General features: G+C 47.4%; 1 protein-coding gene across 1 annotated transcript in view; it reads right to left on the reverse strand.

Annotated features, from left to right (window-relative positions):
• The window catches only part of dync1li2 (dynein, cytoplasmic 1, light intermediate chain 2), a 108,313-nt gene that overhangs the window by 71,380 nt on the left and 9,523 nt on the right, over positions 1–27,410 (reverse strand). The window contains exon 4 of the mRNA XM_085992059.1: positions 9,129–9,466. Within this exon, the coding sequence (XP_085848185.1) occupies positions 9,129–9,466 (338 nt within the window). The remainder of the gene's footprint in view (positions 1–9,128; positions 9,467–27,410) is intronic.

A 27,410-nucleotide genomic window follows, 5' to 3' on the forward strand; every position in this document is an offset into this window, starting at 1 on the left:
ACAGATTGATAGATTTTTGTTGGGTAAGGGTATTAAGGGTTACAGATCCAAGGCGGGTAGATGGTGTTAAGATACAGATCAGCCATGATCTAACTGAACGGTGGAACAGGCTCGAGGGGCTGAATGGCCTCCTCCTGTTCTCATGTCCCCCCCGTCCCAATCTATTTTTGTTCAAGTTATCATCAGCCCATCAGGAGTACTGCGTCCAGTTCTGGGCACCGAACCTCAAGATATATTGGCCTTGGATACCGGGGCTTAAAGGATTAAATGATGCCAGGATGCATAAACCTGGCTTGTGTTCCCTTGAGTTTAGAAGGTTGAGGGGGTGATCTAGATAAAGAGAAACCATTTTCTCCCATGGGGAAATTCAGAACAAGAGGGTATAATCTGAGGTGAGAGTGATGCCCTCGTCATCAAGGCAGCATTTGACCAAGTGTGGCATCAAGGAGCCCTGGTAAAACTGAAGTCAATGGGAATCCGGGGGGGGGGGGGGGGGGGGGCGGGGGTGGGAACGCTCCACTGGCTGGAGTCACACCCAGCACAAAGGAAGATAGTTGTGGTGGTTGGTGGTCAATCACAGCCCCAGGACATTGCTGCAGGAGTTCCTCAGGGCAGTGTCCTAGGCCCAACCATCTTCAGCTGCTTCATCAATGACCTTCCCTCCAACATAGGGTCAGAAGTGGGGATGTTCGCTGATGATTGGAACTGAACACTGCATTCGCAACTCCTCAGACAATGAAGCCATCTATGCCCGCATGCAGCAAGTCCTGCACGACCTTCAGGCTTGGGCTGGTAAGTGACGAGTAACATTCGTGCCACACAAGTGCCAGGCAATGACTATCTCTAACAAGCGAGAGTCTAACCACTGCCCCTTGACATTCAACAGCGTTACCATCGCCGAATCCACCACCATCAACATCCTGGGGGTCACCATTGACCAGAAACTTAACTGGTCCAGCCACAGAAATACTGTGGCATGTCAGAGGCTGGGTATTCTGTGGCGAGCCTCTCACCTCCTGACTCCCCAAAGCCTTTCCACCATCTACAAGGCACAAGTAAGGAGTGTGATGGAATACTCTCCACTTGCCTGGATGAGTGCAGCTCCAACAGCACTCAAGAAAGCTCGACACCATCCAAGACATAGCAGCCCGCTTAATTGGCACGTCATCCACCACCTTAAACATTCACTCCCTGCACCACCGGCGTACTGTGGCTGCAGTGTGTACCATCTACAAGATGCACTGCAACTCACCAAGGCTTCTTCAGCAGCACCTCACAAACCCACGACCTCTTCCACCTAGAAGGACAAGGGCAGCAGGCACATGGGAAACACCACCTCCAAGTTACACACCATCCTGACTTGGAAATATATCAGCTGTTCCTTCATCGTCACTGGGTTAAAATCCTGGAACTCCCTCCCTAACAGCACTGTGGGAGTACCTTCACCACACGGACTGCAGCGGTTCAAGGCGGCGGCTCACCACCACCTTCTCAAGGCAATTAGGGATGGGCAATAAATGCCGACCCTCCAGCGACGCACACATCCCATAAACCAAAAGAAAAAAGAGCCAGGCCTTCAAGAGTGAAATTAGGCTGCACCATTTCACACACAGGGAAGTGGATATTACTCACTACCCACCCCACAAAAAAAGTCTGTGAATGCTGGGGCTTAATTGAAAGTTTCAGGACTGAGATCGCTAGATTTTTGTTAGGTAAGGGTATTGAGAGATATGGAGAAGAGGCAGATAAATGGAGTTGAGGAACAGATCAGCTACGATCTAGTTGAATGACAGAGCAAGCCCGAAGGGTTGAATAGCCTACTTCTGTTCCTATGTTACTGCTGGCAACTGTCCCCATGGTCAGAGTTTTGTTACGTGCTTTCATAGCACAAGAACTAGTTCAGATATGTATTACTTTCAGGCCCAGATCAAAAGTCACCTTTGATCAGCAATGCACCAACAGCGAGTGAGCGGTACTGCTGCTTATGGAGCCTCCAATGGTTCCAGTGCCCAACTTTTCATGGATGCAAAGAACAGAGATGCAGACAGAAACACTTGCGAGAGAGACGGGGCAGCGTGTAGACATATATTTTTTTAAAAGTACAGTGCTAAGTTTGCAAGTCTCTGCTTGGACACGAGGATTGGCTATATAACAGAAAGCTGGGATAAATGGTTCATTCTCAGACTGGCAATCAGTAACTAGTGGTGTTCCGCAGGGGTCGGTGCTGGGTCCCCAACTCTTTACAATCTATATTAACGATTTGGAGGAGGGGACCGAGTGTAACATATCAAAGTTTGCAGATGATACTAAGATGGGAGGGAAAGTAGTGAGTGAGGAGGACATAAAAAACCTGCAAGGGGACATAGACAGGCTAAGTAAGTGGGCAGAGATTTGGCAGATGGAATACAATACTGGAAAGTGTGAGGTTATGCACTTTGGCAGGAAAAATCGTAGAGCAAGTTATTATCTTAATGGCAAGAAACTGGAAAGTACTGAAGTACAAAGGGATCTGGGGGTCCTGGTGCACGAAACTCAAAAGGTTAGTATGCAGGTGCAGTAAGTGATTAAGAAGGCCAATGGAATGTTGGCTTTCATTGCTAGGGGGATAGAATATAAAAATAGGGAGGTATTGCTTCAGTTGTACAAGGTATTGGTGAGACCGCACCTGGAATACTGCGTACAGTTTTGGTGTCCATACTTAAGGACGTACTTGCTCTCGAGTCAGTACAAAGAAGGTTCACTCGGTTAATCCCGGGGATGAGGGGATGGACATATGAGGAGAGGTTGAGTAGATTGGGACTCTACTCATTGGAGTTCAGAAGAATGAGGCGATCTTATTGAAACATATAAGATTGTGAAGGGGTTGGATCGGGTGGATGCGGGGAGGATGTTCCCGATGATGGGTGAAACTAGAACTAGGGGGCATAGTCTTAGAATAAGGGGCTGCTCTTTCAAAACTGAGATGAGGAGGAACTACTTCACTCAGAGGGTGGTAGGTCCATGGAATATGCTGCCCCAAAAAGCTGTAGAAGCTACATCATTACATAAATTTAAAAACAGAAATAGACAGTTTCCTAGAAGTAAAAGGGAATTAAGGGTTACGGGGAGCGGGCAGGAATTTGGACAGGAGTCTAGGTTCGGAATGGTCATGGCCCTGTGGGTAGCGGAGCAGGCCCAGGGGCCGTGTAGCCTGATCCTGCTCCTATTTCGTGTGTCTAATTCTGTTAGATTCAGGAGATGGTTCTGTGATAGTGGATTGGCGGTTAGGATCAGATCAGCCATGGTCTTATTGAATGGCGGAGCAGGCTCGAGGGGCCGATTGGCCTACTCCTGCTCCTATTTCTTATGTTATGTTCTCTCCAGCAACCAACATCTGAGTGTCTAGAACCGATTCAAACTGAAGCACTTCGGTGTCAATTCTTCAACAAACAGGATTCATTATTGATGCCTGCCCAAAACAAAGCTGCAAGATCTTTTGCTGTTGAGCTCTGGAGCAGTTCCAGTGATTCCCCCAACTGATGAGCTCATTGTCCCAGAGCGCTCGGGTATCCTGGGAGTAAGCAGCAGGCAGGAAGTGCACAGTCCACTGAACGGTGAAGCGGAGCAAGGTACAAACTCCAACCACGTTATATTCCATTTACTGCCCATTTTAAGCAAACTTTTCAATGGCTTAAACTAGCTGAAAACAAACAGTCCCAACATGGCTAAAGCAGTGACATAAACAACCAGTAAAGAAACAATGTGCCACAGCTGGAAAAGCAGCAATAAACCTCACTGTACAGCCAGAGCAAATTGCATTATCAAGCAATTATGTTGCCATGGATCTCTCCACGATTTTTTTTTTTATTATTCATTCAAAGGCTGTGGGCGTCACTGGCAAGGCCAGCATTTTATTACTCTTAAAGGATCTGCGTAGGGCCAAAAAAAATTACAGGGAACGTTGGTGTGAAGTACATTTACCTGTATTGAGTGTCAGGCGTTTTGTACGGAAATGAGTGCATGTGTCCAAAAACTGCAGCCTCACCTGTGACTGGTCAGCGATTTGCATTGGACAACACTGGGGAAACATCATGTTTTTGAATTTACACAGCCGATGGGGGAACAACCTTCTCACATTGTGTAAACACAGCCCATTCAAAAAAGCAACTGAGAAAACAACCGAACGACATTCGGTCCTAAAAAGGGTTAAGCTGTGGTCTAGCACGGCTCTCTCCATGGATGGAGGCCAGTTTGTAAGCAGGAGAGTGACTGTCTGTCCGGACGGTCGGCGGTCTCGTGTCTGAAAAGACAGATGACAGCCTGTACTTCATTGACACAGGGGGCGAAAAGAAAGATCTCCTCCGTAATAAAAGGAAAATTGAAGCCTCTGCAGATCAACCTAATCCGTCATTTTAACAAAATGTACGGGGAGAGCCTGCATACTTTAACGCTGAACAATGAGAACGATGTATTTTGCATTGCAATCAATGTTTTGACTTTAGACCAGTACCAGTGATGTGATGTATGTTACGGTGATTGTACCCAACGCACGTGGATGTTGTTTAAAGACTAGTTTACACAGGAAAGAAAGATCTGCTCCATAAGGGAAAACTGATCTGCGGATCAGCCTAGATTACAAGGTCAACTGTCCACCTTCCCCAGACATATTCATTTCACTCTTTAGCGATTCCAATCACACCACAGGCTAAATGTCCTCCAGAATTTCCTGTTCGAGAGCTCGCATCGTTTCCACCTTTGCCCAAGTCATCTTCCTTCTCATGGATCACAAGTGTAGATCCAATAACAGATCTTTCCACTGACAGATGGAGCAGTTTATCCTTCATTTCAAAGATGACCACAGCATTTCCATTACTTTCTACCGCTTAAGACGCAGTAAAGGATCTAACCACAGCAAATTTCCCAGCTACTTCTCTGATATCCGTATATGCACATTAAAATTCATGTATAAACAGAAACATGTGTTAAATCTGACTTACACCATTCACATCAGGTAGTAACAAACCTTTCTGTGGCAATACTGGTGAAAGTCCTTGCTGTGCTAGTTCCGATCCACTGTCAGACTGCACAGGTGTATATTATTGCTGCATACTACCCCAAGTGTTAGAACTAATTAGAAACATAGAATGAATCATAGAATGGTTACAGCACAGAAGGCGTCCATTCGGCCCGTGCCGGCTCTCTGCAGGAGCACCTCAGCTAGTCCCACTCCCCCGCCCTTTCCCCGTAACCCTGCAATTTTTTTTCCTTCAGGTACTTATCCAATTCCCTTTTGAAAGCCACGATTGAATCTGCCTCCACCACCCTTTCAGGCAGTGCATTCCAGATCCTAACCACTCGCTGTGTAAAAAAGTTTTTCCCTCATGTCGCCAATCACCTTAAATCCGTGTCCTCTGGTTCTTGAACCTTCCGCCAATGGGAACAGTTTCTCTTTATTTACTCTGTCTAGACCCCTCATGATTTTGAACACCTCTATCAAATCTCCTCTCAACCTTCTCTGCTCTAAGGAGAACAACCCCAGCTTCTCCAGTCTATCCACGTAACTGAAGTCCCTCATCCCTGGAATCATTCTCGTAAATCTTTTCTGCACCCTCTCCAAGGCCTTCGCATCCTTCCTAAAGTGCGGTGCCCAGAATTGGACACAATACTCCAGTTGAGGCCGAACCAGTGTTTTATACAGGTTCATCATAACTTCCTTGCTTTTGTACTCTGTGCCTCTATTTATGAAGCCCAGGATCCCGTATGCTTTTTTAAACCTCTCTCTCAACCTTCCCTGCCACCTTCAATGATTTGTGCACATATACCCCCAGGTCTCTGTTGACGCCCAATAATAAAAATCAATTTATTAATAGTCCATCCGTCTATACATACATACATGCATACTAGGATTATGTGGAAATCTGGATTCTCCTAAAAAAAGTGCATTACAGAACCAGTCTGATGCACAGCAATTAACTGGCAGCCATCCGGTCATTATCACATTGCTGTTTGTGGGAGCTTGCTGTGCGCAAATTGACTGCTGTGTTTCCTGCACTACAACAGTGACTACACTTCAAAATAGTACTTCATTGGTTGTAAAGTGCTTTGGGGCGTCCGGTGGTCGTGAAAGGCGCTATATAAATGCAAATGTCTTTCTTTCATCCAAAATTCAATAACCTATAATTGTTTTTTTTTGTTTTTTGTTTTTTTTAAATGCCACATCTGGACACAGATCAATGATCCCCACGTGAAAGAGCCTCTATTGGCTTGGCTCATTCTCGGGGTGCAGTGTTCCGGTGGAGACCTGCAGTGTCAGAGAATCACCATCCCCTTTTACAAACATTTACCAAACTCACATTGTGCCTGCTAAAGAGCCATCAGCAAGGAGCCTTGGGTTCAATCTGAGGATGTGGAAGAGGGGAACAGACAGGCCCACAACATCCCTTGCAAGTGCAGAGCTCCCTCCCTTTATATTGATAGCGTGCCATAAATAGCACGAGTACAGGGCACCTGTCACGGACATCAATATAAAAGCATTTAGTGATGAAATTAAGCTGCATTCTTTAATATAGTGCCAATTTCCGAGAGTCAGCTGTCGAAGCAACTGGAACAATGACTGGCTGCTTGTGCAAGGAGTCACAGTCGCTGCTTCTGTGCACATTCCACTGACAATCTTTTGTGTTAAACCCACAGATTTTCCAATTCAAGTTGGGAAGCAAAATACTACCCATTTTGGTAGTACAGGTAGACTATCCTTTATCCGAAAACCTCGTGACCAGCCGTGTTTCGGTTTTCGGAAAATTTCGGAAGGTATTTTATAAGACTGGGAAATTTGTCGGGGGTGGGTTGGCGGGGGTCCGCGGGGGGGTCGGCGTCGGTCGGCGGGAGGGGGGGTCGTGCGCACGACTTACGCTGACCCTCTGCTCAGCGGGGGTCGGGGTCGGCGGGGGTGTCGGCGGGGGGGGGTCGTGCGCACGACTTACGCTGACCCTCTGCTCAGCGTAAGTCGGCGGGGGTCGGGGTCGGCGGGGGGTCGTGCGCCACGCTGGTCATGTCGTGCGCATGACTTACGCTGAACGAAAAAACCTTCGGTTTTTAGAGGGTTTCGGTTTTCGGAAGTTCGGATAAAAGGTAGTCTACCTGTATTTAAAATGCCACATCTGGACACAGATCAATGATCCCCACGTGAAAGAGTCTCTATTGGCTTGGCTCATTCCTGAGGTGCAGCAGTGTTCCGGTGGAGTCCTGCAGTGTCAGAGAATCACCATCCCCTTTTACAAACATTTACCAACAAACTCACATTGTGCCTGCTGAAGAGCCATTAGCAAGGAGCCTTGGGTTTCAATCTTAGGATGTGGAAGAGAAGCGGGGAACAGACAGGCCCACAACATCCTAAATTGGAGAGGTCCATTTCTCTGTGGGGTGCAAAGACAGAGACCAGTTGCTCATGTTCATCTCCCTGATACTGGTTCCCTTAAGCTGACAAACATGCATAGACCCATATGATGATGATCTGGTGATGCCATCGGTTCAAACGTGGGGTGATAATATAGGGTGCAGCCGGCAGAGCTGTAAAAACACCGTGCCAATTAGCTTTTTTTTTGGGCTGTTGGGCCCCGTGTCAACTAAAACTGAATTGAGACTTTGCATACCAAGGATTTTTACAGCCAGCAAACAAAGCTGACTTTTGTTTTGGTTCAGGCTTGGACCCAGAACGGAAAGGCCCGCTACATTAACCAGTCCCCGAAACCCAGAATTAATAAAACCGACAGCGCCTCGAAGGTTCAGTTGGTAAAAGGTCCCAGGTCAGATGCTCTGTTTATGCTTTTTAAAACATGATTTGTTTATGGGATGTGGGTGTCGCTGGCAGGGCCAGCATTTATTGCCCATCCCTAGTTGCTCTTGAGAAGGTGGTGGTGAGCCGCCTTCTTGAACCGCTGCAGTCCGTGTGGTGAAGGTGCTCCCACAGCGCTGTTAGGGAGGGAGTTCCAGGATTTTGACCCAGCGATGATGAAGGAACGGCCGATATATTTCCAAGTCAGGATAGTGTGTGACTTGGAGGGGAACTTGGAGGTGGTGGTGTTCCCATGCGCCTGCTGCCTTTGTCCTTCTATGTGGAAGAGGTCGCATGTTTGGATGGTGCTGCCGAAGAAGCCTTGGCGAGTCTCAGTCAAGGGAGTGGTGGGGGCATTATCGAGTAGTCTGTGCTAGAAATGGGTCTGTGTGGACACTCAGCAAGAATGGCACATGGGGCAATTGTAGGCTTCCATAGACAGAGGAGAAAGATGACCTCATTTGTATTTAGCTTTCCCGTGTTGCAACCCCACTCCCTTATATCTGACCGCGGTCCAAGGATGACTCTTCCTCCTTAGGGATGTGAGCTCACAAACTATTATTGAATTAAATTTCGCAACTTGCCATGGTGGGAGATGAATTCCCCACCTCTGGATTGTTAGTCTAGTACCAGAACCACCAGGTTAACCGCACCCCCAGGACTATAAAGTCCCAACTCCAGTAGCATCACCCAATACCACAAACAGAACACAAGGGACAAAGCAGATTTGTTGACAATTCCACCTTGAAGAATACGAAATATAAGTTGCATCCAATTACAAAGTACAATGCAGTTTATCGGGAAAAAAATACCCACTGTCAAGTTCCCCGATCTAACAAACCGCTAACCGCTCTCTCCCACTGACCTGGGGCATCAGGTACGAAGCAGGAGAGGAGAAGAGGCATTTCCTGATGCACAGTGGCTCTCACGCTCAACATCAGGTCAAAAAAAAGAGGTCGTACAGGATGACATGAAGTCAACACCCTCCACGGGCCCCTCAACGATCCCAGTTGTCGCCCGATTCCTTCCTCTCTCTTGTCACTCTCCCGCCTAACTCCTTTTTGCAGAGCCGTGCACACAGACAAGGGAAACCCAAATCAGAAATTCATAATCCAACAAAAATAGATGTTTTGATCTTTCTGAAGACTCTACATTTCAGAGCGTCAGAAGCAACCTCGTCCCGGCGAAGCAGGTTAATGAACCCATCACTACAGCCGAGAACAGCAACATCACAGACTGGACACCTCTCTAAGTAGCAGTTACACACCGTGTCATAATAGATAGAACAGTTCTAAAATCAACACTAGATGTCACTAGCACTGAATACTGTACTTGGAGCACACCAGTGGCACCTGGTAGGGGAACAGAGAACCACCAACATTCCCTCCACTGCACCAACATTAAAAAATCTGATCTCATACTCACTTTTCTGATCCAGTTCCCTCATTTCCTCGGGTGGGATTTTCAGCTTGTCGATGTGCTCGCGCAAGACGCTGGCCCATTTCTGCAAAGAATCCATGATAGTCCAAGGCCTGGCCATGTCTGCCACAAAGACCGCCAGCGTGTTCTGCAAGTTGTCCGCAGAAACCGCAAACTTAAGAAGGCCCTTGTGGTACAGCTCGCCATCTAGAATCCACACGTTACATCGCGTGTGATCTGTGGAGAGACATGCAGCTGGGGTTACTCACTCAGATTTAACAACACATTCACTCGTCAGCCTGGAAACCACAGCCTGTAGACCACACTGGCAAATAAAGTGGATTGTTAGAAATATAGAAAAATAGGAGGAGTCGGCCATTCGAGCCTGCTCCGCCATTCAATATGATCATGGCTGATCCTCTATCTCAATACCATATTCCCGCTCTCTCCCCATATACCTTCATGCCTTCATGGCCCCTGGTCCCCACTTCCCCCAAACCCGGTGAGACAGAAGCCTACCATCCAGCACTCCAAAGCACAGCAATGTTGAAATGTCTTGCACAGTAATTACAGCACAGAAACAGGCCATTCAACACAACAGGTCAATGCCAGACCTAAATGAAGAACTCCTTAAAAAAAAATCTACCGGCTGCTTTTTGGGGAATAAGTTTGAAAACAACATACTGACTAGCTCGTGCTCTTCAAAAAAAAATAAATAAATAAATAAATAACCCCTCAGATCCGACACCAAGCCTCATGTAATGAAGCTCTTGTATTGTCAAGTGTCAGGCATGGCTCAGTTGGTAGCACCCTCCCCTCGGAGTCAGAAGGGTGTCTGTTCAAGTCCCAATCCTGGATGAGTTTTGCTTCAAAACTCAAGAAGCTCGACACCATCCAAGACAAAGCAGCCCGCTTGATTGGCACCCCATCCACCACCTTAAACATTCACTCCCTCCACCACCGGCACAGTGGCTGCAGTGTGTACCATCTACAAGACGTTACTGCAGAAGGGATTGTGTAAGAGCACAGCAATACTTTGTCATAGGTATGTATTTCTTCTTGGTGTCTGCTATGTACATGCCAGTGGATAAGAACAGGTTGCATTGACTAGGCTTCCACTTCCTTGAGTATAGAAGATTAAGGGGTGATCCAATTGAAGTGTTTAAGATGATTAAAGGAGTTGATGAGGTAGACAGAGAGAAACTATTTCCTCTGGTGGGGGGAATCCAGAACAAGGGGGCAGAACCTTAAAATTAGAGCCAGGCCGTTCAGGGGTGATGTCAGGAAGCACTTCTTCTTACAAAGGGTGGCGGAAATCTGTAATTCTCTGTCAAAAAGCAGTTGAGGATGGGGAGTCAGCTGAAAATTTCAAAACCGAGTTTGATAGATTTTTGGTGGGTAAGGGTATTAAGGGATACGGAACCAAGGTGGGTAGATGAGTCAAGATACAGATCAACCATGATCTAACCGAATGGTGGAACAGGCTCAAGCGGCTGAATGGCCTCCTCCTGTTCCTATGCATCCACACAGAGTTAAGGCCAAAGATCAGCCATGATCATATTGACTGGCAGAGTAGGCTAGCAAGATTTAGCAGTGTAAACATCAGAAGTAAACAAGTGTCAGATTAAAAAAGTGTTATTATAGTTTAAAAGCTTAAAACAAAAATCTATGTAGGAATGTACCAACAGTAGGTTTTGCCTCCTGATGCACCGCTCACATCCAGCCAAACTGATCAGATATATAATTTCTGTAACTGAGGGCAGCCCCGGAACTGTTCCTCGTGGTCTTGTGCCAAATCACAAAATCATTTAAGCACCGAAGTGGCACTCTCATTCAGGCTGCAGATATTCCAGAGATTGAGCACATAATCTAGACACTCCCAGTACTGAGGGTGTGCTGCACTGTTGGAGGTGCCGGTTTTCAGATGAGACGTTAAACTGAGGTCCCGTCTGCCCTCCCAGGTGGAGGTAAAAGATCCCACGGCACTCGAAGAGAAGGAGGAGAATTCTCCCAACTGGTCAACAATTATCCTTCGACCTACATCACTAAAAACAGATTATCTGGTCTTTTTTCTCACTGCTGTTTGTGGCATCTTGCCATGCACAAAATTCCTGTCGTTGCCCTACATTACAACTGTGACCATGCTTCAAGAAGTACTTCATTGGCTGTTAAGTACTTTGGGGTATCCCGGAGACGTCAACAGCTCTATATAAATGCACATTTGTTCTCTCTCTATTATGCAAATGCTTCTCCTCCCAGCCATGCAATATTACCTCAGGAATGTCTCACGGGATCATCCCAAGACCCCCCTCCTTTTCTGCAGCTACCTACTGATCCTGACTAACTTCACCCATAGGCATGCAGTTAGCTTCTAGACCCATGCTACCTTTCCACCACTGCTTGCTAACTGGTTACGTGACCAAATCATGGATTAAGAGCTTTCTCCAATTTAACATCGGCAAGACCAAAGCCAAACCCGCTTGGCTCCTGCCCAAAACATTCTTAAAGCCACCCAAGAACATTTATCAAGCAGAATATATGTTGGCTATTTTTTATATATTATGATGCTACATAGGTACTCCTCAATTTTACTCCTGACAATGTTTCAATTATTTTGCCTGATACTGATATTAGGCCTGCAATTAGCTGGGTCAGATTTGGCCCTCCCTTTAAATAAAAAGACTTTCATTTCTATAGCGCCTTTCCACGACCTCAGCATGTCCCAAAGCGCTTTACAGTCAATTAAGAACTTTTGAAGTGCACTCACTGTTGTAATGTAGGAAACGTGGCAGCCAATTTGCACACAGCAAGCTCCCAGGACACAGAGGAGAACTCCCCTGCTCCTCTTCCAATAGCGCCAGAGGATCTTTTACGTCCACCCGAGACAGCAGACGGTGCTTCGTGTTAACGTCTCATCCGAAAGACGGCACCTCCAACAGTGCGGCACTCCCTCAGTACTACACTGGAATGTCAGCCAAGATTTTGTGCTCAAGTCTCTGGAGTGGGACTTGAACCCACAACCTTCTGACTCAGAGGCAAGAGTGCTGCCCACTGAGCCAGGGCTGACAAATAAATATAGGCCCTTTGCTCGTTTCCAAACCTGCAGAGCCTCTCCAGTATTCAATGAATCTTACTGACTAGAGGATATCCCACAATTGTCACGCCTTGTCTCCTTCAATACCCTAGGATACATAGCAACTAGCTCAGGGGATTCAACGGTGTTCAGTCCTGGAGTTCCCCACACCCTAGAGTCTTTTACTGCACCAAGGAATCGACAGAGTTAGTACTGGTCGACAATTCTGCATCATACTCTGAGCAGCAAGTGGATCCTACTAGTCGAAGGCAAACAGAATCAGAGCACAAATGATGCATGAGGCCACTGCAGTTAAAGAGCAAGCCGTCACGTTAAGCGGAGGTGGGAGAAGAGAATACACTTTTTCTCGAGGTTGGAAATAGGGTTGCCAACTCTGGTTGGGTGTATTCCTGGAGGTCTCCCGCCTCCGAGCACACCGCCCAGTCAAACGGCATTCCCCACCCCCCCAGCTTCAATATTGTTATAACTAATAAGCAGACGTTCTCTCAAGGAATTCATGCCCCTATGATTTTTCCTCCCGGGTTTGCTCACAGCAGTGTCCAAGAGATTAATCTTCAATTCCTGGAAGCTTCAGGACAATTGGCAACCCTAGGTGGAGGACACTAGGTAGAAGGGTGACAGCATATGTGCCTTAGAAAAGGCTTTGCTTTAGGGGTGCATTCCAATAGAGGGGAGAGCTAACAGCAATGCAAACTATACTCCAGGCTGGAGCACATCTCAGCATTGAGGGGGTAGTATATAAAAACAGGACACCCACTGCTCAAATTTCATCACAAATTACACCTACTGACTCTAATACAGTAGCCGAAGGGCAAGGAGGGAGCAACCACAGCAAGGGAGGTGAAACAGGTTGGGCATGGGAGTTGAAAAGACTTGATGCTTGAATTCTAGATGTCAATGATCAGAGTTGCTGAGTGTAGCAGAAAGTCCAAGCTTAATACACTGCAGCAAAGATCCTCAAACTGCTGAATTCTCACCATCTCACACACGTTTTAAGCAGAACGCAGCAGGTTTCAATATATTAGTCAGCAATAGCGATGTGAAAACAGGATTCGCACTGGGACAACATTGTAAAATCACATACAATGGCATAACTAGGTTCCATCCCAATCTGGAGTATTGCCCCACACTTGAAGTAGTTGACAGATGTTGGGGTACAGTGACACAGGCACCCAAGTGGCCACTCCTTACCCGAGCCTGGGCAGAGATCATCAGTGGCTATTCAACTGTGGAGGATATCGCAATGGAGCCAAGCGAGCATTTTACAGTGAAGGGATCACTAAGACAGTGGGAACTCTGGATGACTTCTCACCCACAGTCCACATGTAGCTCTCAAACACTGCTCTCAAGACAGACCTGGTCTCAAGCCTGGGATGTTCAGCTTTGATCGGCTCAATACTAAAGCAGCGGGTTACAAGTCCCTGATTTTCATTGCTCCACCACTGGCGGCCGTGCCTTCAGCTGCCAAGGCTCCAAGCTCTGGAATTCCCTCCTTAAACCTCGTCGCCTCTCTCTCTCCTCCTTTAAGACATTCCTTAAAACCTACCTCTTTGACCAAGCTTTTGGTCACCTGTCCTACTAGCTCATGTGGCTCGGTGTCAAACTTTGTTTGAGAACACTCCTGTGAAGCACCTTGGGACGTTTCACTCGTTAAAGGCACTATATAAATGAAAGTTGCAGTAGGTGCCTTCACCATCAGGGAGTGCGTTGCACCTTTATAGCACAGCTGCTTTTAGGTACCAACCCACAATGCAAATGGAGTGGACTTCACCTCATCAGCATTTAAATTACACCACTAGGTATTGTGAATAATAAAGTACAAAACAAGCTCTTCAGTAAAATTATTCCTGTAAAAATATCATTTTATGCAAGGCGGGGGTGAGGGGAGACTTTTTTCATTACTTTTTGTAAAGTTCTCGTTCATAGAAAGATAGGAGCAGGACTAGGCTATTCTGCCCTTCGAGCCTGCTCCGCCATTCAATATGATCATGGCTGATCCTCTAGCAATACCATAGTCCCGCTCTCTCCCCATACCCCTTCATGCCTTCATGGCCCCTGGTCCCCACTTCCCCCACACCCAGTGAGACAGAAGCCTACCATCCAGCACTCCAAAGCACAGCAATGTTGAAATGTCTTGCACAGTAATTACAGCACAGAAACAGGCCATTCAACACAACAGGTCAATGCCAGACCTAAATGTAGAACGCCTTAAAAAAAAAAAAATCTACCGGCTGCTTTTTGGGGGATAAGTTTGAAAACAACATACTGACTAGCACCCCCCCCTCGGAGTCAGAAGGGTGTGTGTTCAAGTCCCACTCCAGGATGAGGGCAGCTCCAACACTCGAAGCTCGACACCATCCAAAACAAAGCAACCCGCTTGATTGGCACCCCATCCATCACCTTAAACATTCACTCCCTCCACCACCGGCGTACCGTGGCTGCAATGTATACCATCTACAAGATGCACTGCAGCAACTCGTCAAGACTTCTGCGGCAGCACCTCCCAAACCCACGACCTCTTCCACCTAGAAGGACAAGGGCAGCAGGCACATGGGAACACCACCACCTCCAAGTTCCCCTCCAAGTCACACACCATCCTGACTTGGAAATAGATCGCCGTTCCTTCATCTTCGCTGGGTCAAAATCCTGGAACTCCCTCCCCAACGGCACTGTGGGAGTACCTTCACCACACAGACTGCAGCAGTTCAAGAAGGTGGCTCACCACCACCTTCGAGGGCAACAAGGGATGGGCAATAAATGCTGGCCATGGCAGCGACGCCCACATCCCATGAACTAATGTATATTAAAAAAAAAAATCCAAGCTGACACTCCAGGAGTGCTGAGGGAGTGCTGCACTGTCGGAGGTGTCGTCTTTCGGATGAGACGTTAAACCGAGGCCCCGTCTGCTCTCTCGGGTAGACGTAAACGATCCCGTGGCACTATTTTGAAGGGGAGAATGGGAGTAATCCCTGGTGTCCTGGTCAATATTCATCCTTCAACCAACATCAGAGATGACCTGGTCATTATCACATTGCTGTTTGTGGGAGCTTGCTGTGCACAAATTGGCTGCCGCGTTTCCTACATTACAACAGTGACTACACTTCAAAAAGTACTTCATTGGCTGTAAAGCGCTTTAGGACATCTGGTGGTCGTGAAAGGCGCTATAGAAACGCAAGTCTTTCTTTATCATTCAAATTGAAAGCTTACCCTCAAGCTTCGAGTGTGCAGTCACTTGTTGCAGTTTGTACAAAAGCGACAAAAGAAATTCTCACTGCTCACCAACAGTTCTGGGAATATAGACAAAAGCATTTCAAGAGTTCTGCAAATTACACATTAATTCCTTTCTACGTCAACACAACCTGCAGTCCGTTTAAGGGTTAACAAGCGGGCCGACATGAAGGAATGCCTCAGCTTTCCACCATCCACCAGTTCAGTGACAAGATTTCTATCCCGCCACATACCAGAACACAAGTGTGGGAACGGTAATTTGATAAGTGGCTGCTTTGGAACAGAGGCACACTGGAGAGGTTGAATTCAACTCGGATAAATGCAGACTGCAACAGAACCATTGTGCGCTGGAACCATAAGTATACAAAGCAAGAGAAGCCCACAGATCACCCACCCCCATTTCCACCCCCCACCCCCCCCGACCCCAATCAAAGCATCTAACTGTGACTCAGAGGAGACCATCACCCCTCCGTGAGAAATCAGTCTCGTGACCCTTCTCTGCACCATTTCCAGGGATGGATGGATGCCTTGTGCCTCTGACCAGGGTTGAGCTCTACCTAAGCACCTAAAGATTGGTGCCATTTTTAAAAAATCATCGAAGTGGCTGACAACAGTAGAAAATAATGCAGATCCTCACTATCCCCAAAGGCCGAGTGGGCAATGGTCCCTTTAAGCTGTGCAGCGCTCGAGGTCCTGCGCAGCCGGTGAGCCAGCGTTTAAATAGGAGAACCGCGCACAATTTTGAATGGCCCATGCAGCCCATTAAAAGGGGGTCACGTGGACCAAAAGAAAAATTAGAGGGAACGTCGCTCGTGGGTAAAGCCATGGGGTAAGCACTGAACCACACAGACTAAAAGATACCAGGTTCAGCTCCTGGTCTGACGTGAACTCGCTGGTGCCAGCTGAAATGGCAGCACGGACACTACAATGTCACTCTGCTCCAGTTAGGTTAGGTGGGTGGAGGGGTAACTCAAAAAGCTCATCATTCATTGCTCGATTGCCATCTTTTTCCATTAGACAAGCTTGAAGACCAGCAGCTGTTAACGGGGTCGTTCTGGGGAGTGATCACAGGAGAGAACTTGATACACACACAGGTTTAATGGATTTACACCAGGAAGCAGGGAACTTACTGAAAATGAACGATTTCATGCAACTCTCCCGTGCTGTGCAGAACTCTACAAACTAGGCCCAGCAGTGCCACGAGATGCATCAACATTCCCACACCTACTGCAATCCGCTGCTGGTATACACATGCAGATATCTGGTTGAGCTGTGATGGCCCCACCAGTCAAGAAGCATGCAAAACACTCACTGTAACCTCCGCCAGCCCTACAACCCTCAGATCTCTGCGCGCCTCCAATTCTGGCCTCTTGCGCATCCCTGATTTCCATCGCTCAACCACTGGCGGCCATGCCTTCAGCTGCCTGGACCCTAAGCTCTGGAATTCCCTCCCTAAACTTCTCCGCCTCTCTCCCCTTCTTAAAACCTACCTCTTTGACCAAGCTGTCCTAATGCTCCTGATGTGGCTCGGCGTCAAATTATGTCCGAAATTGCTCCTGTGAAGCGCCTTGGGATGTTTTACTACGTTAAAGGTGCTATATAAATGCAAGTTGTTGTCTAATCTCACACATTAGCACCACCTGGGCAAGGGTGACCGACAACCACAAAACTGTGCCACAGCAAGAAGTCACGGTTTCAGAAAATTAAAAAAGGGAACAAAATTTTAAAAGCAGATTAAAATGCAGGAATTGACTGCACCTGACAATGCATTGGTATCCGACATTCGAATACCGGACGTGATTTGATTTAACAGGCTCGACGACACCGCAGTATCCAGAGTTTGTCTTGGACCAAATAAAAATAGGTCGTCGTCAAGGGCGTTGCAATGCAGTTTTCATGGATAAATGACGGAATGCAATTCCCAAAATACCAGTAAAACCCCTGGAATCCCATATAATGTTCAAAAAAGAGCCACAAGAATTTTTTTTTTTTTTTTTTTTTTTTTTTAATATTAGTTGTTCATGGGACGTGGGCGTCGCTGGCAAGGCCAGCATTTATTACCCATCCCTAGTTGCCCTCGAGAAGATGGTGGTGATGGTCCCTAGCATCAGAGATGAGTTAGAAGAAAAAAACTGGAGAAATTTAGGTTTTTTAGGCCGGAAAGGCGGCATCAGACAGATGACCTTGTCGCGGTTTACAAGATTGTTAAGAGCCCAGAGCATTACTTTAAATTAAACTGGAGTGGAACTAGGGGACGTAGGTTTAAACTAGCAAAGGGTCATTTTAAGGCTGATATCAGGAAATAATTATTTCACAGAATAGTTGAATTGTGAAATAAACCTGGAGAGTAGTGGAAGTAAAAACCCAGGAATTATTTAAGAAACAATTGGATGCTACAATGAGGGGACATTAGTATCTCCGCAGATGGAGGAGATAAGATGGCCCGAATGGCCTCCCCCATTTATAATTATCTTGATAACAAAAAACAGAATTTGACTTATTCAGTCACTGGGAACTAGTAGCCCTGGTCCTCGGCTACTAACCTGGACTTCCCTTGACGGTACCTTGCCCTCCATTGTCCCAACTTGTTCTAATTTTGGTTTTGCTGGACTGTGACCCTCCTGCAAACAACTTGGAGCCAGTTGTCCATGGACCACGGCCTCCATCTGTGCTGCTCGAGTCAGCCACCAGGGAGCCCCGAAACAAGTGCCTGGCTATGACTGATTTATTCTACCCTCCCATTGCAAAGTACATCAAACCCTTGCTCGGCACCCACCCAGCACAGTGCAGCCGACACTGAAGACGGAGGAGGGTGGGTGAAACAAGGCAGTGCGCTATCACTACAAGCCACAGGACGACGGCACTGCAATAGCACGCTACTGCCATCAGGGAAAAGAAAAAAAAACCAACTAGCATTTCTATAGCTCCTCTGGATGCCCCAAAGCACTTTACACCCAATGAAGTACTTTTTGAAATGTAGTCACTGTTGTAATGTAGGAAACGTGGCAGCTAATTGTGCACAGCCAGCTCCCACAAACAGCATTGTGACAACGACCAGATAATCTGTTGATTGAGGGATAAATATTGGCCAGGACACCGGGGAGAACTCCCCTGCTCTTCTTTGAAATAGTGCCGTGGGATCTTTTACGTCCACCTGAGAGAGCAGACGGGGCCTCGGTTTAACGTCTTAGCTGAAAGACGGCACCTCCGACACTCCCTCAGTACCGCACTGGCAACGTCAGCCTAGATTTTTGTGCTCAAGTCTCTGGAGTGGGACTTGAACCCCCAACCTTCTGACTCAGAGGCGAGAGTGCTGCCCACTGATCCATGGCTGACAGAGACCAAATATTTGACCGGAGAAGGAAGCAGGTGAATATTTGAGTTAAAACACTGTTCACGGCCACACTCCACATTATATTGAGAATAAACATATCCTACCCTCGTCTATTTCAAGTCACAAGCAGCAACGTGTTGACAGTGACACATGACAGGAATGTGATTGCTCAATTAGCAAGCTGCTGTTACCCTGCATGATGCACAGCAGTATTAAACTCCAAAATAAAAACAGTAAATAAATGGCTCAAAGGATCAGCATGTCACTACACGGACAGATCTGTTGTGCATTTCCAGCGCTGTTTGTTGGAGAGCATGTAGGTAGTGCCACTCCCCAGGAGTGGCACAGCGTGGACCAGCAGCGGGGTCGGGGTCCAGTGAATGTGCGGCACGGGCCAACAGCAAGGTCGAGCGAGGTCGGGACGACCACAATGCATCCTACGAAACCCAGGCAGAGGACCTGCGGGGAGGAGGGAGGAGGACAGTAGGAATATGTTTGTGTGCTAGGCCGTTGTAGCAGAGCCTGGTCTCCAATCGTCTTGGATCCCCTTGCCGTTGGACCAAGACCTTGCTCTGTCGAACCAGTGTGGTAGCTGGTGTGCAACGGCCACCCCACGTTAAAAGAATTCACACACAGGCACCTTCCACCCTTTAAAATGAAGTTCGGGACCTGGAACGTCAGGACCCTCGTGGACAACCCCAACAGTGACAGACCAGAACGCCGTACTGCTATCGTTGCCCGGGAGCTCAGACGTTTTGACATCGACATCGCCACCCTAAGTGAGACCCGGCGGGCAGGGGCAGGCCAGCTCAAGGAGCAAGGTGGAGGCTACACCACCTTCTGGAAAGGCAACAACCACCGTCTGCCCCACCTGTGACAGAGACTGTAGGTCCCGCATTGGACTCATCAGTCACCCGAGAACTCATTTTTAATGTGGAAGCGAGTCATCCTCGGTTCCGAGGGACTGCCCGAGAGAGAGGCAGTGCCATCAGTCTTTCATCGTTGCGTCTTAACTGTATGCTGCCAGATGCTCATCATTCATCGCTCAATTGCAATCTTTTTTCATTAGGCAAGCCTGAAGACCAGCATCTGTTAACGGGGTCGTTCTGAGGAGTGATCGCAGGAGAGAACCCGATACACACAGGTTTAATGGATTTACGCCAGGAAGCAGGGAACTTACAGAAACTGAACGATTTCACGCAACTCTCCCGTGCTGTGCAGATGTCTACAAACCCGGCCCAGCAGTGCCAGGCGGTGCATCAACAACTGATGCCTTTCCCACAGGAATCAAGCCTATTACAAGGCTGTGAAACTCTCAAACAGTCCAAATGAGATCAAAAGCGGGTGGTTTATGGTCATTTATTCCTACAGGCAAAGCACCATTGGCAGCAACGTTAATAAACAAAGCAACATCGCTGCCATTAGAGGCACCAAGGGACCAGCGAGTGGCTATCCTAGGGTGCTACCGACCACTCCATATGTAATCTAGGCCGGGGTGTCTCAGCAACATCAGTCAGAGTAACGCGGCCTTCAAAAGTCCAGGCCACTCAGTGTTATTTGCACTTATTTCCTAATTCCTGCGTTGTCCGGGTTAACGTTCTAGTCTGGCGGTTTTCAGCACTGCTGCCTCAACGTTCCCTGTAATTTTTCTCTTCCGTGCGCGGGCTCTTTAACTGGCTGCCCGACCTAGTTAAATCTTCGCGTATGCGCGTTTATTCCCACTGAAAAGCCGGGAAGCGGCCTGCGCGGGACCTCCAAAGCTGCGTGGCCCTGCAGCTTAACAGGAGTGTTGGCTGCCTCATTGGTGGATTCATCCTAAATCAGAAGACCAAGATTTGGATATTAAGGGAATCAAGGGCAATGGGGAAAGTGGAGTGGAGGTGAAAGATCAGCCATGATCTTATTGAATGGTGGAGCAGGCTCGAGGGGCCGAATGGCCGACTCCGGCTGCTATTTCTTATTCAACTCACTGTTTTGTTGGATATTAACAACTGTTGACAGTCACTGTATTTCAAAGCACGTTGGTGTGACAAGGCACTAAAGTAAAATAATGGAGAAGTCTTCTCCCTTGCTGCATGTGAATGTGGTAACACCAGGCGATAATTACTTCACAGGTATGGAACTTGCACCTCGGAAATAAGAAGCAAAGTGAGTGAAACTACCTCTGAACCAGTTTAAGCAAGGACTGCGCACTGGCACTGTTTGACTCCAGCTGTTACCGCAGCCACCCAACCCCAAACTGCTTTACAGCGCAAGGGGGAACCCTCCATATTAGTGGAACATTGTACCCAAACACCCAATACACTTTAGATATAGAGAATCGTGAGGGATTATGGAGTGTCCTCCTCAAATTCTGCTGCCTTCAAAAGTTTGTCACTATCCTCCGCCTGCTTCACGACGACATGCAAACTGTGAGCCTGACCAACAGTTCCACCACAGACCCAATTCACATACGGACCGGGGTCAAGCAAGGCTGTGTCATTGCACCAACGCTCTTCTCAATCTTCCTTGCTGCAATGCTCCATCTCGCCCTCAATAAGCTCCCCACTGGAGTGGAGCTAATCTACAGAACAAACGGGAAACTGTTCAACCTCAGTCGCCTCCAGTCCAGATCCAAGGTCGTCCCATCCTCTGTCGTCGAATTACAGTATGCAGATGACGCTTGCTTCTGCGCTCACTCAGAGGTCGAGCTCCAAACCATCATCAACACCTTCACCGAAGCGTACGAGTGTATGGGCCTTACACTAAACATCTGTAAGACAAAGGTCCTCGACCAACCTGCCCCCGCCACACAGTACTGCCCGATTATCAAAATCCATGACAAGGGTTTGGACAACGTGGACCATTTTCCATACCTCGGGAGCCTACTGTCAACAAGGGCAGACGTCAATGACGAAGTCCAACACCGCCTTCAGTGTGCCAGTGCAGCCTTCGGTCACCTGAGGAAGAGTGTTTGAAGACCAGGACCTCAAACCCGGCACGAAGCTCATGGTCTACAGAGCAGCAGTGATACCCGCCCGGCTGTATGCCTCAGAGACATGGACCATGTACAGCAGGCACCTCAAAGCACTGGAGAGGTGCCACCAATGCTGCCTCCGCAAGACCCTGCAAATCCATTGGCAGGATAGGCGCACCAACATCAGTGTTCTCGCTTAGGCCAACATCCCCAGCATCGAAGCTCTGACCACGCTCGATCAGCTCCGATGGACGGGTCACATCGTCCACATGCCCGATACGAGGCTCCCAAAACAAGCGCGCTACTTGGAGCTCCGACACGGCAAGAGAGCCCCAGGTGGGCAGAGGAAATGCTTCAAGGACACCCTCAAAGCCTCCTTGAAAAAGTGCAGCATCCCCACTGACACCTGGGAATCCCTGGCCCAAGACCGCACAAAGTGGAGGAGAAGCATCCGGGAAGGCGCCGAACACCCAGAGTCTCTTTGCCGAGAGCAAGCGGAAGCCAAGCGCAAGCAGCACACGTCAACCCAAGCACCCCACCCACCCACCCCTTCAACCACCGTCTGCCCCACCTGTGACAGAGACTGTAGGTCCCGCATTGGACTCATCAGTCACCTGAGAACTCATTTTTAATGTGGAAGCAAGTCATCCTCGGTTCCGAGGGACTGCCTAAGAAGAGGACACTTTTGGACAGAGAATGTATAGCCCAAATACTTCAGAATACACAAGGACAAGCAGGCACAGGTTCAAGGTGTGAAGGGCAGGATGCCCAGGAAGAGACTGCATGCATTTACAAAACAGCTACATGCTGTAATAGAAAGATGGCAGGGTTGGTATCCTGATAAAGGGGGCCCATTGGATCTCCTTTATCAGAATCCATCTTGTGAATATTCATTCCACTCATGGAAGGGCTGTGAAACTCTCAACATTTCAACAGCTTGCATTGATGGAGTGCCTTTTACTGAGTAAAACCTCCCAAGGCGCTTCACCTTTACTCCGAGGACTGGCACCATATTCCCACCAAGTATTTTATTGACTCCTTCCTTCCTGTGGACATATACTTGGAGGACTTGGATATACTTTGCAGTGTTATGGGGGAAAAGCTGGGGTGTGGGACTAAATTAGACAGCCCTTTCAAAGAGCCGGCACAGGCACGACAGGCCGAATGGCCTCCTTCTGTGCTGCAAGATTCCATACAAGGATGGACATTTGTTTGAATAGCTTCTAAGCATTATTTCTTGGAAGGATTATTTGACGCCAAGTTTGTGGTGTACATTGTTTACAGGTTTGATGAAGTCATGGTAAATTTTCCCAAACCAAATAGAGAACGGTAGCACCAAGCGATACAATTTAGAAGCTTCCAAGCTCAAATCCCACCAGGCCAGTTTGAGAATTTGAATTCAGTTTTTAAAAAGCTGGTATCAGTAAGTGTCCATGAAGCTGGCGGATTGTCGTAAAACCCAATCAGTTCATTCGTGGGGTTTTTGGGGTTAAGGAAACCTGCCATCCTTACCCGGTCTGCGTCTATGTGTGACTCCAGTCCTACACCAACATGGCTGACTCTTAACTTCCCTCTGAAGTGGCCTCGCGAGACACTCAGTTATATCACCACCTTCTCAGGGCGTCTAGGGATGGACAACAGATGCTGGCATTGCCAGAGACGCCCACATCCAGAGAATAGGGAGAAAAGAGTCTTCTCCCGATTGCTGCTTGGTCCCTCCTGATGAAAACCACGTGTGTGGGGACATTGAGCGAGGGCAGGATGAGGTTTGACTTCAATGCCACAGTCCAATAGGCCAACACCATTTGATGTCCAGGCTTTCCACACAATCACTTGAGTGAATGTACTAGAGGGCACCTGTTTAACTGTACCCCAGAAAAGGGGAGTCTTTGGGATAGGGGAAGAGAATAGACAACTAACACATGGAGCAGGGGGCAACAAGACTAGATTATATGAGGCATGAAAAACTTTAAATGGTCTTGGAGACTCTCAACATTATGAAAATGTAAATCTGTTTGCATCAAATTAGGATAGGAGAGAAAGTAGAAGTCAGCTTGTAATAAGCAAAAGACCAAATCACTACTGGAGAGATAACAAGGAAACAGAAGGGCTTCACACTTGACCTAGTACTTAAAATTCACTCCCTATTGCCAGAAAAAACATTGCAGCTAATTTTAATAGTAATCTAACTTTAATGTTGTTATAAAAGTATTGCACATATTAAAATGGTTTTATTCAAAGGTGGTTATAGCGGAACGTTTTAATGACAGGACGCTGAACGAACAGAACACGTTACTGCCCAGTATCACAAAGTGGCGGACAAATGGGGAAGGCCACTGAGCCAATCTAGCACATCCTGCCATGTCTCCATCACCACATCGAACTGCCGTTGGTCCTGGGCTTTGACTCCAAGCCCATTATTGTTAAATAAGGGCAGCAAGACACATTAAGACAATGCTGATGAATGCGTGCAAATATATTTTAAAATATGAATCGCAAAAAATAGGAAAGTAGCTTAGCAAGTATTTTAATGATTGATAACTGATGACACGCAACAAATATCAACTTATTCTTTCAGTGTGATGAAAGAGAAAATGTATTAAATGTAAAATGCTCCTGTGGAGTTAATTAGAAAATTGATTTTATTTTTAAACTAACTGTTTCATTGAATTTAGTCCTTTGCATTGCAACTATTTACACGTGGTTGCTGGTTCCACAGCCCCACAGGCCCACTAAAGCAAGACTGCAACGCCTTCATGATCTCAGGATGTCCCAATGCGCTTTACAGCCAATGAAGTACTTTTTGAAGTGTAGTCACTGTTGTAATGTAGGAAACGCAGCAGCCAATTTGTGCACAGCAAGCTCCCACAAACAGCAATGTGATAATGACCAGATAATCTCTTTTAGTGATGTTGGTTGAGGGATAAATATTGGCCCCAGGACACCGGGGAGAACTCCCCTGCTCTTCTTAGAAATAGTGCCGTGGGATCTTTCACATCAACCCGAGCGCGCAGACGGGGCCTCGGTTGAATGTCTTATCGGAAAGACGGCACCTCTGACAGTGCAGCACTGCCTCAGTACTGCACTGGAGTGTCAGCCTAGATTTTATGCTCAAGTCTCTGGAGCGGGGCCTGAACCTACAACCGTCTTACAAAGCAGCTCCATTATTTCACCGGGGCTCCAACACGCAGGTCTTGCGTGGCGAGGAGGTATAGATGCGTTTGTTCAGCCGCAGTGAATCCAGCAAGTTTACTGCCGGTTGCAGTCAGCTGCACAAGCGTAGCACTTTGGGAACTAGGGCCAGTAACACCGTTTCGCGCAGTATAAAAGCAGCTTAAAATAAAAGGTTGGACAAATCTGGCCTAAAAAATTGCAAAAACAACAGAGGACTCTGTACGAGATCCACACGTCAGGAGTTGGTACCACTAACACAAGTATCAGCAACTGTAGCGATCAGAAGGTAGTTACCGTTTCAGAGTCATGCAGACTGGGGAAGGTTTCTAATGGCAACCTTAAAATTACAAGATTTACGACGATGGGATTTGAACTCATAACCACTAGGTTTGATGTCCAGTACCATAACCACGGGACTACAGTACTACTTTACTGAAATATTTTCTTGGTGAAATTTTGTTTCATGAAGAGGAACAGTGAGGGTTGTGGAAATGAATCACTCCCAGCTCAGACGTAGATTGAAGGTTACTCTTAGCTTTCAGTGCAGTGTGGGACGGAGCCGTGCAGATCGGGAACAGCCGAGATGCCATCACTGGTTAGTGGCAGTATTAGGGACATTACGATTCACTTCAAAGAGACCAGCAAGTCTCTCCGAGATGCAAGTATACATATGGATGTCAGGTGAGGACAAGGATCAGACCCTTTGATGCCGAGAAGCTCAAAAACATAGAAAAATAGAAGATAGGAGCAGGAGTAGGCCATTCGGCCCCTCGAGCCTGCTTCGCCATTCAATGAGATCATGGCTGATCATCCAAATTCAGTGCCCTGTCCCTGCCTTCTCCCCATATCCCTTTAGCCTTAAGAAATATATCTAACTCCTTCTTGAATATATTTAATGAATTGGCCTCTACTGCCTTCTTTAGCAGAGAATTCCACAGGTTCACCACTCTCTGGGTGAAGAAATTCCTCATCTCTGTCCTAAATGGCCTACCCCTTATCCTAATACTGTGACCCCTGGTTCTGGACTCCCCGACCATCGGGAACATCCTTCCTGCATCCAGTCTGTCTAGTCCTGTCAGAATTTTTTGAGTTTCAATGAGATCCCCTCTCATTCTTCTAAACTCCAATGAGTATAAGCCCAATCGACCCAATCTCTCCTCATACGTCATTCCTGCCATCCCAGGTTATCAGCCTGGTAAATCTTCGCTGCACTCCCTCCATGGCAAGAACATCCTTCCTCAGATAAGGTGATCAAAACTGCACACAATACTTAAGGTGTGGTCTCACCAAGGCCCTGTACAACTGCAGCAAGACATCCTTGTTCCTGTACTCAAACCCTCTCGCTACGAATGCCAACATACCATTTGCCTTCTTAACCGCCTGCTGCACCTGCATGCTTACCTTCAGCGACTGGTGCACAAGGACACCCAGGTCTCGTTGCACTTCCCCTTCTCCCAATCTATTGCCATTCAGATAATCTGCCTTCCTGTTTTTGCCACCAAAGTGGATAACCTCGCATTTATCCACGTTATATTGCATCTGCCATGCTTCTGCCCAATCACCCAACCTGTCCAAATCATCCTGGAGTTTCTCAGCATCCTCCTCACAGCACACATGCCCACCCAGCTTTGTGTCGTCTGCAAACTTGGAGATATTACATCTAGTTCCCTCATCTAGATCATTTATATTGTGAACAGCTGGGGTCCTAGGACCGATCCCTGCGGTACCCCACTAGTCACTGCCTGCCACTCGGAAAAAGACCCGTTTATTCCAACTCTTTGCTTGTCTGCCAACCAGTTCTCTATCCAAGTCAATACCTTGCCCCCAATCCCATGTGCCTTAACTTTACACGCTAATCTCTTATGCGGGACCTTATCGAAAGCCTTTTGAAAGGCTCATTGTCCTCACTCAAGCATGAACAAAGTGTGTACACAAATCTTTGAAGGTGGCAGGACAAGTTGAGAAGGCTGTTAAAAAAGCGCATGGGATCCTGGGCTTTATTAACACAGAGGCAGAGAGTACAGAAGCAAGGAAGTGATGCTAAACCTTTATAATACACTGGTTCGGCCTCAGCTGGAGCGTTGTGTACAATTCTGGGCACCACACTTTAGGAAGGATGGCAAGGCCTTAGAGAGGCTGCAGAGGAGATTTACCAGAATGGTACCAGGGATGAGGGACTTCAGTTATGTGGAGACACTAGAGAAGCTGGGGTTGTTCTCCTTAAAGCAGAGAAGGTTAAGGGGAGATTTGATAGGTGCTCAAAATCATGAAGGATTTTGATAGAGTAAATAAAGAGAAGCCGTTTCCAATGGCGGAAGGGTCGCGAACCAGAGGGCACAGATTTAAGGTGATTGGCAAAAGAACCAAAGGCGACACGAGGAAAAACCTTGAAGTC

The sequence above is a fragment of the Somniosus microcephalus genome, chromosome 6, assembly GCF_052327205.1.
Source record: "Somniosus microcephalus isolate GS21.2 chromosome 6, FLI_Smic_1.0, whole genome shotgun sequence".
NCBI lineage: Eukaryota > Metazoa > Chordata > Chondrichthyes > Squaliformes > Somniosidae > Somniosus > Somniosus microcephalus.